At 47.5% G+C, this 13,027-nt stretch overlaps 1 protein-coding gene across 7 annotated transcripts in view; it reads left to right on the top strand.

The window, feature by feature from the left end:
• The window catches only part of TBCD (tubulin folding cofactor D), a 201,460-nt gene that overhangs the window by 170,205 nt on the left and 18,228 nt on the right, over window positions 1-13,027 (top strand). For all 7 annotated transcript variants that reach the window (XM_064369222.1, XM_064369223.1, XM_064369218.1 and 4 more), the window contains 3 exons: window positions 9,665-9,727; window positions 10,657-10,733; window positions 12,933-13,014. In XM_064369222.1, the coding sequence (XP_064225292.1) occupies window positions 9,665-9,727; window positions 10,657-10,733; window positions 12,933-13,014 (222 nt within the window). The remainder of the gene's footprint in view (window positions 1-9,664; window positions 9,728-10,656; window positions 10,734-12,932; window positions 13,015-13,027) is intronic.

Below are 13,027 nucleotides of genomic sequence, written 5' to 3'. Positions count from 1 at the left end.
TCGTGTCTGTTTTCCTTCTCTCTAGCCCCGGCTCTGTCCACCGCTGGTCCTCGTGAGCTCTCTGGTGACTGCGGACACTTCGTGTCTGTTTTCCTTCTCTCTAGCCCCGGCTCTGTCCACCGCGGGTCCTCATGAGCTCTCTGGTGACTGCGGGCACTTCGTGTCTGTTTTCAGTCTGTTTTTAACTTTTAGAAGTGTCTTAGTGGAGGATTGGTCTGTGTTATCTAGTCTGTTAGTTTTTTTAAAAATATTCCTTATTTTCAAATAATTATTGACCTGCAGGAAGTGACGAGATTAGTAATAGAGCACTCCGTGCGCTTCACATGCTCCCCCGCGGCGACTGTGCAGGACAGCACGGTGTTGGAGCCGGTGCCCTGCCGTGCAGGCCTTGCTCTGTGGACTGCAAGCCTGTGGGGTTTCGCGGCTTCGTGTGTGTGTCTGGTTCCGAGCAGATTTATGCCCTGTGTAGATTTGTGTAACGAGCTCCACAGTCAATCAGCAACCTGGGTCCTCCTCTCAGAGCCAGCCCCTGCCGCCAGTCTGTCCCTTCTCGAGTGTGCCACGTTGGACTGGTATGGGCCATGGCAGTTTGAGGTGGTGTTACGGTGAGCGTGGTTGGTGCCCTGAGACCCCATCCAGCTGTCCATGTGTTCACGGTTCATGCCTTCCTAGACCACTGTTGGTTTTACCAGAGCATGTTCAACCATGCACCTGGTAAAGTACACTGGGGCTACTTCTAGCTTTTGCTGTGGTGAACAGGGTTTCCAGGAATATTCATGTGCCAGATTTTGTGTGTCCAAGCCTTTTCATTTCTGCTGCTGAGTCCTGTGTGCCGTCGTGCGAGGGACTGACGCACCACTTCACGTTCCAGCAGGCGGCGCGTGAACTCTCCAGTCTCCATCCTGGCCAGAATCTCGTAATGTCGTATTTCTAAGTTTAGCCATCAGCTTCCCATTTAAAGGCTTCTCACTGTGGGTGTAATTTGCATTTCTCTAGTGACTGGTGGTACTGACCATCTTTTCATGGGCTGGTTTCAAAAAAAATTTTTTTTTCTTTTTTGAAACAGTTTCTCTCTTGCTTCCCAGGCTGGAGTCCAATGGTGCGATCTCAGCTCACTGCACCCTCCACCTCCCAGGTTCAAGCGATTCTCCTGCCTCAGCCTCCTGAGTAGCTGGGACTACAGACATGCGCCACCCTGCTTGGCTAATTTTGTATTTTTAGTAAGGACGGGTTTCACCATATTGGCCAGCTTGATCTGGAACTCCTGACCTCAGGTGATCCACCTGCCTCGGCCTCCCAAAGTGCTGGAGTTACAGGCGTGAGCCACCAAGCCCTGCTAAAAATTTTTTAGCTTGATTATAAAATACATTTAAGTTCATGTGCAGGGTGCATCTCCAAGAAAATTATTTTTAAAAATAGGACTTTTGTTTCCCGTTCTTAAAACACATCAGAGCGGTGCTCTGTTCAGAACTGAAAGGATTCGCACTATGACAAAGGCATGTCCGGTTTTGGTGAGAAGGAGAGAGCTCATTGAATGAGTGGTGGTGGTACAGGTGCCCACGTGGAAGAAAGTAACATCGTCTCTAAAACTAAGTGTGAGATTACCTAAAAACTTATGTATAAAAACCCTCAATCATAAAATTCCTCAGAGAAATTTTAGGAGACATTGTAGGACAATGGCCGTCTCTCTCTCTCTCTTGTTTTTATATATGCATTATACATTGTATTCTTTTTTTTTTCTTTCTTTTTTTTATTGCATTTTAGGCTTTGGGGTACATGTGAAGAACATGCAAGGTTGTTGCATACATACACACATGGCAGTGTGATTTGCTGCCTTCCTCCCCTTCACCTATATCTGGCATTTCTCCCCATGCTCTCTCTCCCCAACTCCCCAACCCCCGCTGTCTCGCCCGTTTCCCCCCAACAGACCCCAGTGTGTGATGCTCCCCTCCCTGCGTCCATGTGTTCTCATTGTTCAACACCCGCCTATGAGTGAGAACATGCAGTGTTTGATTTTTTGTTCTTGTGTCAGTTGGCTGAGAATGATGGTTTCCAGGTTCATCCATGTCCCTACAAAGGACACGAACTCATCGTTTTTGGTGGCTGCATAATATTCCATGGTGTATATGTGCCACATTTTCCCCGTCCAGTCTATCATTGATGGGCATTTGGGTTGGTTCCAGGTCTTTGCTTTTGTAAACTGTGCTGCAATGAACATTCGTGTGCATGTGTCCTTATAGTAGAACGATTTATAATCCTTTGGATATATACCCAGTAATGGGATTGCTGGGTCAAATGGAATTTTATTTCTAGGTCCTTGAGGAATCGCCACACTGTCTTCCACAATGGTTGAACTAATTTACACTCCCACCAACAGTGTAAAAGTGTTCCTATTTCTCCACATCCTCTCCAGCATCTGTTGTCTCCAGATTTTTTAATGGTCGCCATTCTAACTGGCGTGAGATGGTATCTCAATGTAGTTTTGATTTGCATTTCTCTAATGACCAGTAATGATGAGCATTTTTCCATATGTTTGTTGGCCTCATGTATGTCTTCTTTTGTAAAGTATCTGTTCATATCCTTCGCCCACTTTTGAATGGGCTTGCTTTTTCTTGTAAATCTGTTTTAGTTCTTTGTAAATTCTGGATATCAGCTCTCTGTCAGATGGGTAGACTGCAAAATTTTTTTCCCAATCTGTTGGTTGCCGATTCACTCTAATGATTGTTTCTTTTGCCATGTAGAAGCTGTGGAGTTTGATTAGGTCCCATTTGTCTATTTTGGCTTTTGTTGCCAATGCTTTTGGTGTTTTGGTCATAAAGTCCTTGCCTACACCTATGTCCTGAATGGTTTTGCCTAGGTTTTCTTCTAGGGTTTTTATGGTGTTAGGTCTTATGTTTAAGTCTTTAATCCATCTGGAGTTAATTTTAGTGTAAGGTGTCAGGAAGGGGTCCGGTTTCTGCTTTCTGCACAAGGCTAGCCAGTTTTCCCAACACCATTTATTAAACAGGGAATCCTTTCCCCATTGTTTGTTTTTGTCAGGTTTGTCAAAGATCGGATGGTTGTAGATATGTTATGTTGCCTCCGGGGACTCTGTTCTGTTCCATTGGTCTATATCTCTGTTTTGGTACCAGTACCATGCTGTTTTGATTACTGTAGCCTTGTAGTATAGTTTGATGTCTGGTAGTGTGAGGCCTCCCACTTTGTTCTTTTTGCTTAGAATTGACTTGGCTATGCGGGCTCTCTTTGGTTCCATATGAAGTTTAAGGTGGTTTTTTTCCAGTTCTGTGAGGAAGGTCATTGGTAGCTTGATGGGGATAGTGTTGAATCTGTAAATTACTTTGGGCAGTATGGTCATTTTCATGATACTGATTGTTCCTAACCATGAACATGGACTGTTTCTCCATCTGTTTGTGTCCTCTCTTATTTCGTTGAGCAGTGGTTTGTAGTTGTCCTTGAAGAGGTCCTTTATGTTCCTTGTTAGTTGTATTCCCAGGTATTTTATTCTCTTTGTAGCAATTGTGAATGGCAGTTCGTTCTTGATTTGGCTCTCTTTAAGTCTGTTATTGGTGTATAGGAATGCTTGTGATTTTTGCACATTGATTTTGTATCCTGAGACTTTGCTGAAGTTGCTTATCAGTTTCAGGAGATTTTGGGCTGAGACGATGGGGTCTTCTAGATATACAATCATGTCATCTGCAAATAGAGACAATTTGACTTCCTCCTTTCCTATTTGAATACCCTTTATTTCTTTTTCTTGCCTGATTGCTCTGGCTAGAACTTCCAGTACTATATTGAATAGGAGTGGTGAGAGAGGGCATCCTTGTCTAGTGCCAGATTTCAAAGGGAATGCTTCCAGTTTTTGCCCATTCAGTATGATATGGCTGTTGGTTTGTCGTAAATAGCTTTTATTATTTTGAGATAAGTTCCGTCAATACCTAGTTTATTGAGGGTTTTTAGCATAAAGGGCTGTTGAATTTTGTCGAAAGCCTTCTCTGTATCTATTGAGATAATCATGTGGTTTTTGTCTTTGGTTCTGTTTATGCGGTGAATTACGTTTATAGACTTGCTATGTTGAACCAGCCTTGCATCCCCGGGATGAATCCTACTTGATCATGGTGGGTAAGCTTTTTGATGTGCTGTTGCAATCGTCTTGCCAGTATTTTATTGAAGATTTTTGCATCTATGTTCATCATGGATATTGGCCTGAAGTTTTCTTTTCTTGCTGAGTCTCTGCCGGGTTTTGGTATCAGGATGATGTTGGTCTCATAGAATGATTTGGGAAGGATTCCCTCTTTTTTGATTATTTGGAATAGTTTCAGAAGGAATGGTATCAGTTCCTCTTTGTATGTCTGGTAGAATTCGGCTGTGAACCCATCTGGACCTGGCGTTTTTTAGGTGGTAGGCTCTTAATTGCTGCCCAACTTCAGACCTTGTTACTTGTCTATTCAGGGTTTCGACTTCTTCCTGGTTTAGGGTTGGGAGGAGGCAAATGTCTAGGAATTGATCCATTTCTTCCAGGTTTCCTAGTTTATGTGCATAGAGTTGTTTGTAATAATCTCTGATGATGGTTTGAATTTCTGTGGAATCTGTGGTGATATCCCCTTTATCATTTTTTGTTGCATCTATTTGGTTATTCTCTCTTTTCTTTTTTATTAATCTGGCTAGTGGTCTATTTTGTTGATCTTTTTGAAAAACCAGCTCCTCGATTTATTGATTTTTTGAAGGGTTTTTTTTGTGTGTCTGTCTCCTTCATTTCTGCTCTGATCTTAGTTATTTCTTGTCTTTTGCTAGGTTTTGAGTTTTTTTGATCTTGCTCCTCTAGCTCTTTCAATTTTGATGATACGGTGTCAATTTTAGATCTCTCCTTTCTTCTCATGTGGGCACTTACTGCTATATATTTTCCTCTAGAAACTGCTTTAAATGTGTCCCAGAGATTCTGGTATGTTGTGTCTTCGTTCTTGTTGATTTCGAAGAACATCTTTATTTCTGCCTTCATTTCATTGTTTAGCCAACATTCAAGAGCCAATTGTTCAGTTTCCATGAAGCTATGTGGTTCTGAGTTAGTTTCTGAATTCTGAGTTCTAACTTGATTGCATTGTGGTCTGAGAGACTGTTTGTTATGATTTCTGTTCTTTTGCATTTGCTGAGGAGTGATTTACTTCCAATTATGTGGTCAATTTTAGAGTAGGTGTGATGTGGTGCTGAGAAGAATGTATATTCTGTAGATTTAGAGTGGAGAGTTCTGTAAATGTCTATTAGGTTTGCTTGTTCCAGGTCTGAATTCAAGTCCTGGATATCCTTGTTAATTTTCTGTGTCATTGATCTGTCTAATATTGGCAATGGGGTGTTAAAGTCTCCCACTATTATTGTGTGGGAGTCTAAGTCTCTTTGTAAGTCATTAAGAACTTGCCTTATGCATCTGGGTGCTCCTGTATTGGGTGCGTGTATATTTAGGATCGTTAGCTCTTCTTGTTGCATTGATCCTTTTACCATTATGTAATGTCCTTCTTTGTCTCTTTTGATCTTTGTTGCTTTAAAGTCTATTTTATCAGAGATGAGAATTGCAACTCCTGCTTTTTTTTGCTCTCCATTTGCTTGGTAAATCTTCCTCCATCCCTTTATTTTGAGCCTGTGTGTATCCTTGCATGTGAGATGGGTTTCCTGGATACAGCACACCGATGGGTTTTGGCTTTTTATCCAATTTGCCAGTCTGTGTCTTTTGACTGGGGCATTTAGCCCATTTACATTTAGGGTTAATATTGTTATGTGTGAATTTAATCCTGCCATTTTGATGCTAGATTAGTTAATGCAGATTCTTCATTGTGTTGATGCTCTTTACCATTTGGTATGTTTTTGGAGTGGCTGGTACTGGTTATTCCTTTCTATGTTTAGTGCTTCTTTCAGGAGCTCTTGTAAAGCAGGCCTGGTGGTGACGAAATCTCTGAGTACTTGCTTGTTTGCAAAGGATTTTATTTCTCCTTCACTTATGAAGCTTAGTTTGGCTGGATATGAAATTCTGGGTTGAAAGTTCTTTTCTTTAAGGATGCTGAATATTGGCCCCCACTCTCTTCTGGCTTGTAGGGTTTCTGCTGAGAGATCTGTTGTGAGTCTGATGGGCTTCCCGTTGCGGGTAACCTGACCTTTCTCTCTGGCTGCGTTTAGCATTTTCTCCTTCATTTCAACCCTGGTGAATCTGACGATTATGTGCCTTTGGTTTGCTCTTCTTGAGGAATATCTTTGTGGTGTTCTCTGTATTTCCTGGACTTGAATATTGGCCTGCCTTGCTAGGTTGGGGAAGTTTTCCTGGATAATATCCTGAAGAGTATTTTCCAGCTTGGATTCATTCTCTCTATCACATTCAAGTACACCTATCAAACGTAAATTAGGTCTTTTCACATAGTCCCATATTTCTTGGAGACTTTGCTCATTCCTTTTTACCTTGTTTTCTCTAATCTTCCCTTCTCGTTTTATTTCATTGAGTTGATCTTCGACCTCTGATATCCTTTCTTCTGCTTGGTCAATTCGGCTGTTGAAACTTGTGCATGCTTCGCGAAGTTCTTGTGTTGTGTTTTTCAGCTCCATCAATTCACTTATATTCCTCTCTATGTTGTCTATTCTCGTTAGCATTTCGTCAAATCTTTTTTCAAGGTTCTTAGTTTCTTTGTATTGGGTTAGAACATGTTCTTTTAGCTCCCGGAAGTTTCTTATTACCCACCTTCTGAAGCCTGATTCTGTCATTTCATCACACTCATTCTCTCCATCCAGCCTTGTTCCCTTGCTGGTGAGGAGCTGTGATCCCTTGGAGGAGGAGAGGCGTTCTGGTTTCGGGTGTTTTCATCCTTTTTGCGCTGGTTTCTTCCCATCTTTGTGGATTTATCCACCTGTCGTCTTTGTAGTTGTTGACTTTCAGATTGGGTCTCTGAGTGGATGTCCAGTTTGTTGATGATGAAGGTATTTCTTTCTGTTTCTTAGTTTTCCTTCTGACAGTCTGGCCCCTGTGCTGTAGGACTGCTGAGGTCCACTCCAGGCCCTGCTTGCCTGGGGCTCACCAGCAGTGGCTGCAGAACAGTAAGGGTTGCTTCCAGTTTCTTCTGCTATCTTTGTCCCAGAAGGATACCTGCCTGATGTCAGTCTGAGCTCTCCTTTATGAGGTGACTCTTTGGATATACGGGGGTCAGGGAGCTGCTTAAGGAGACAGTCTGTCCTTTATAGGAGCTCAAGTGCTGAGCTGTGAGTTCCATTGTTTATTCAGAGCTGCTGGGCAGGTACGTTTAAGTCTGCAGCAGCAGAACTCATAAACCCCCTTTTTTTTTTCCCAGGTGCTCTGTCCTGGGTAGTTAGGGCTTTATTTATGAGTTTCCGTTATGCTGCTGCCTTTTTTTCAGGGCTGCCCTGCCCAGCAAGGAGGCAGCCTAGTCACTGACTGCCTGCAGAGGCTTTGCTGAGCTGCTGTGGGCTCTGCCCAGCTGCCGTGTGCACTTTCCTGCAGTCCTGTTTATACGGGTGTAGTTAGAACTGCCTCGGCAATGGCGGCCCAGCTCTGTAATGGTGGACTCTCTCTGTAATGGCGGGTTGCCTCGGCAATGGCGGGCTGCCTCAGCAATGGTGGACTACCTCTGTAGTGGTTGAGTGTCTCGGTAATGGCAGACACCCGTCCCCCACAGAACTGGACCTTCCTGGGTTCAGCTGTGCTTGCTGTGAAACTCTCAACCCAGAGTGTTTCCAGTTGCTGTTTTTTTGTGGGGGTGGGACCAGCCGAGCCTGATCACCTGGCTCCCTGCCTCAGAGCCTTTTTTTTTAGTTGAACGATCGACTATCTCCCAGGTGTTCCAGTCGCCTGTTGAAAAGGTGCCGGGATCTGTGTGATTTCCCGTGTGGCGCTGAGATTTGTGGCGCTTTTTTGCTCGGGAATCTCCTGGCCTGGCTCCCTGTTTCAGTCCCCTTTTTAATCAGATGAATGGGCGACTCTGCCTTCCCAGAGCTCCAATCACCAGCTAAAACGGTGCCCAGAACCGTGTATTTTGTACGGAGAAACGCCGCACTGGGGCGCCAGCAAAACAGCCGTGCCAGTGAAAACAGCCGCACTGGCGACTCGTGGGGCTCCTCCACCTGGGAATCTCCTGGTCTGTGGGCAATAAAAATCTGTCTGGAAATGCGGCGTCCACTCACCCTCTGCGCTTTCACTGGAATCTGCAATCCTGAGCTGCTCCTAATCGGCCATCTTTGATCCCTCCTTGAAAATGTCAGTCTCTTAAGAAAACTTCTTAATTGAGAAATTTTCAAATCTGCACAGAAGTAGAGAGAAATCGTTGGCTGGGCAGGAGCTGCGCCCCCACGCCCTGAGCACCGACACCTGTTCTGTCTTCCCAGCGCTTCCTTACTCCTCCCCGCCCTTGAGCTGAAAGCAGATCCCGAATGTCGGGTCCCAGCAGCCCCGGCTGGGTTTTCTAACTGGTGGTGAGAACTGGTTTCCTGGTTTTTTTGTTCCTTTTTGTTTCCCCGTGTTGGCATGTAACTCCCAGCTAACAGATTTTATAATAATAATTCCACGAGGTAGAAACAAGAGGAGATAATTATGCTGGGCTGCATATTGAAGAATATACTATGTGTATGGTTGATGGGGAAAATGCAGATTTAGAGAAGATGTGTACTACAGACGAAAGGTAAAAAGCTATTAGTGTGCAAAGACTTCCTGAAATTGCCAGTAACGAGGTAAAGGGTCCAGTAGGAAGTGGGGCAGAGCAGACTTGGCATTTCACGAGAGAGGAGCAGACCCACGTGCCTGCGGGCCAGGAGCGTGCCCAGCCTCACCTGGCAGGCAGGGAAGTGCCCGTTACTCACCGCGAGCAGAGCCTTTTCCTCTTCCTGCCGTGAGGGCGAGGAACCTGGCGCCGACAGACGCAGAGCGGGGTCTCGTGGGACAGGAGTTCTCCGGTCTGTTGGGTTTGCCCGGGTGGCAGTTCTGTGACGATGGGAAGTGTGTGGTCCTCGTCCTGTGGACAGATAGCCTCCACATCCGCAGCACACACAGGCTGTTCACAGTGACGGAAAATGGAAGGGGAGTTTAGTCCCTCAGGAGAAACAGCAAATAGCATGAGAAAGTGGGCAGGAGAGTCTGCAAGCGGGCTCGATGGTTAGGTAGAAGCGGGCGTGGGCGCTGCTCGTTCTGTTGAGGCGTCTCTGTCTCGAGCGCCAGCCCCCGAGTGGCCGGGCAGGGTCACGTTTCTGGTCGTGGAGAGTGTGAGGTACGAGGTGTGCAGGGAAGTGACCGGCGTGGCCTGCGGTCTGGAGCAGTGAGGGTGACGGCTGTCTGTCGCTTGGGTCCTGAGTGACGGTGAGGGATCCGTGTTGAGGTCCAGGAGCAGAAGCCGTGGTGCCTCCCATACAGCCTGTGGGGCACGTGCAACCTCCTGTGCAGCTCTCCACGGGCCACGCGGCTTCTCTGAAGTGCACGTGGGCCTGGCCACCTGGCTGGATCTGCAGCACATTCTTCAGGCTGCTCAGCAAGGAGGCGTCCTGGTGGTTCCAGCCCTGGCAGCGGGGCAGGTTCAGCGGGCGGCGGGGGCAGGAGCTGGCTGCACACCACTCAGAATGTGGCGAGGGCAAGCGCGGGGCCAGTTGCCGTTGAAAGAGTAACATAGCGTCTTTCCTTTTTTTTTTCCAGTGTGCATTTTAATAGAAAAGTTGTCACTTTCCAGAATGCCCTTTAAAGGTGACCCCGTCATCGGTAAGTGCTTTTGTTTTTAAGAATAGCATTTTCTTCCAGAATGACTTCAAATTAAAAGGTGAAAGTGAACCTGTTAGGATGGGGGTGTTGAAGGATGATACTTAAAGGTTCCCGATATTATTAATCTTTAGGATACCTTGCCTTGAAGTTGCTACAAGAACCTGCTGTAATTGATGGGCACCTACCACACTCTCCTCTGACACTCAGGAGGGCCCTCCCCCGCCGCCACCTCAGTATCCCCAGCTCCTTGCTGCCATGCCCAGTGCCAGGCACCCTGGGTCTGGTCTTCTCCCAGGTAGACGGTTGGGAGCCCCAATGACCCAGGCCTTCGTGCACCAGGAGAGTGCCGGCCGCCGGCACCAAGGACCCTGTGGGCCCCTGGGCAGAGGCAGCTCCAGCCCCTCAGCGCTCCCCAGCCTGCCAGAGCACAGTGAAGGGAGCCCCTCATGGCTGTGGTGTCCCTGGGCTGTCTCGGTAGCCTCAGAAGTTGGGACTTCTTTCTTTTCTTTTTTTTTAATTGAATAGCCTTCACATTTGTTGCTTGTACAGGATCTAATTGAGTTACAGATTTGGGTTTACACTGGTGGGAGCCAGGGGCAGACTAAGGGAGGAGACAGGAAAAGACTAGGGGTAATAAAAGAATAAAAGTTGCCCAAAATGTGACGTTTAAATGGTGAGGTCTACAGAACGCTGGTATTTCCCCCAGGAAGAGCTTAACATTTTAGCAGCCCCCAGAGGACATTTTCCCTTCAAATGGAAGGGGCCTTAGACTTTTTCACAACAGGGAGCATGCTGACTTTCGGCTTTCCACAGATTCGTCTCAGAGGTTACCACCTGCTTTAAGATGAGTGTTACTAGAAGCGTCTTTGCTGTTGCTTTTACTCTCAAGTCACTACTCTGACCTGGGCACGTTACGGTTTCTCTGACAGATGGTTGGCAGTGGCTGATCAATGACACGTTGAGGAGCCTCCATCTCATCTCCAGTCATTCCCGACAGCAGATCAAGGTGTGGTGAGCACGCTCGTTCCCGCGCTGCGCTGCGGCGTGGTATGGATGGTGTTGGTGTCGGGGACTGTGCGTGACGAGGCTGTTCCTGCGCTCGCCTGATAACTGACGGATGCAGTGTTCTATTTGGAATTCCTGACGGTAGCGTCTACGTGGCTTACAATCAGAAAATCCAGTGGAGCCATTGGAATCAGAATATTTAGTGTTTCTTTGTTTCTGGCTCTATGAGTTACATTCACCTTTGAAGCACTTTTTCTGTGCATTGATAGTAACTGCTCAGTTCAGTCCCATGTCCTGTAGGACGGAGGTTTGGACACTTCCTTTATGATGCTCATATGCAGATGAGACATGGCACCCCAAGATCTCCACCTGCGCACACTGGCCTGGGTATTCTGTGTGGGTGCCAGGGTGTGTGTGTGTGTGTGTCATGTGGATGAGAAGGATCTCTGCACACACTGACGTGGGTATTCTGTGTGGGTGCCAGGGTGTGTGTGTGTGTGTGTCATGTGGATGAGAAGGATCTCTGCACACACTGACGTGGGTATTCTGTGTGGGTGCCGGTGTGTGTGTGTTTCCTCCCTGCCACCTGTCGTCTCCCATCCTGGGGATCCAGGTGAACTTTGGACTTGCAGAGCTGTGGCACTGACCTCATTGCATAGATAAAAAAACAGGTGGGGCGTGGTGGCTTGTACCTGTCATCCCAGCACTTTGGGAGGCCAAGGTCGTCGGATCACCTGAGGTCAGGAGTTCAAGACCATCCCGGCCAGCATGATGAAACCCCTATCTCTACTAAAAATACAAAAATTAGCCGGGTGTGGTGGCACGTGCCTGTAATCCCAGCTACTTGGGAGGCTGAGGCAGGGGAAGGCTTGGGAGGCTTGAACTCAGGAGTCAGAGGTTGCAGTGAGCCAAGATCGTGCCACTGCACTCCAGCCTGGGCTGCAGAGCAAGAAAGACTCTGTCTCAAAAAAAAAGGAAGAAAAGAAAAACCTGTGGTTACCAACATTGATTAGGTTTGAATATTGAGGGTGAGGAACGGAAGAACGTGCAGGCGTCTTGTTCTGACTCCCCCATGCTCTGCGTTTCTTTTTCCTTGACATCTTCGGTTTCCTTTTATTTCTTTGCCTTAAGTAACTTGATCATTCTGTTGGATGCAATACAGTTCTACTAACTGAATTTGAATGCATCACGATCAGTGCCTCAAAATTTTCTTTCTAAAAAAAGTCCACGATTAATTCACGCTGGCCACGATGCTGGTAGACTTTGCTTCCGGGATCGTGTCTGGGGGGGGGGGTCACTCACGGCACGCAACCCTCTGTGGATGACGCGCCTCCAGTGCTCCTGCCCTGCCCGCCGTGCCCCACCTCCAGTGCCTGTCCAGGGCTGCTCTGTTGGCCTGGGCCTCCCGGGCTTTGCAAGAGCAGTGGGAAGAACACGTGGGCTTGGTGCTTGCCGCCTGCTGGCTGTGTGGTCATGAAGGGCTCCTCCGTAGGGGGCAGAGGTGAGGATTTGAGGAGACGACGGCACTGAGCGCCCTGTGCGGCGGGACTGGGGACTCTAGTCCGCTCCCGCTCCGTGCAGCATGGCTGTCCCTTCCACGCCAGCTCCTGGCGGCCTTGGATGGGTTCCCGAGGGCCTCCTGCTGTCCAGCCCCAGCTCCTGGTCCCAGTGTGACTCTGCGGCCCTGTGTCCTCTAAACGGCCGACGTGTCTTGGTGAAGGCTCTGGCCCGTGACTCTGGGTGCACGATGTGTGCCTTTTCCTTCATCACCGTTTCTGGGAAAGAAAAGGAAATGCTCCATTTTATCGTTAACTGTTTGTATTGGAAGACAGGCAGTGTGGAAGAAATAATCAAGTTACTCAGTTTCTTAGTTGTAGCGGATTATTGAAGCACTGAGTGTATCTGACAGATGACACCGAGCAGACGTTGGAAAGGAATGGCATGACTTGGGGCTCTTAGGCTTTTGGTTCTAAAGTCATCACTGTGCCCAGACCTGAGGGCGACCCGCTGTGTCCCTGGCCGAGGGCTTCTACCACCTCAGGGTGACCCGCTGTGTCCCTGGCGGGGGCTTCTCCCACCTCAGAGCCACTCACTGTGTCCCTGGCGGGGCTTCTCCCACCTCAGGGCGACCCACTGTGTCCATGACGGAGGCTTCTCCAAGCAGATCTGCTGTGCACTCATCGGGCTTCCTTTGTTTTAGGACACAGCAGTCTCGGCCTTGGCCGCTCTCTGCAGTGAATATTACGTGAAGGAGTCGGGAGAGGCTGATCCCGCAATTCAGGGTGAGTGGGGGGC

Source organism: Aotus nancymaae, unplaced genomic scaffold, assembly GCF_030222135.1.
Source record: "Aotus nancymaae isolate 86718 unplaced genomic scaffold, 86718_ANA_hifiasm-v0.15.2.pri h1tg000089l, whole genome shotgun sequence".
NCBI classification, from domain to species: Eukaryota; Metazoa; Chordata; class Mammalia; order Primates; family Aotidae; genus Aotus; species Aotus nancymaae.
The sequence above is the reverse complement of the archived record's forward strand: the minus strand, read 5'-3'. Positions and strand labels throughout refer to the sequence as shown.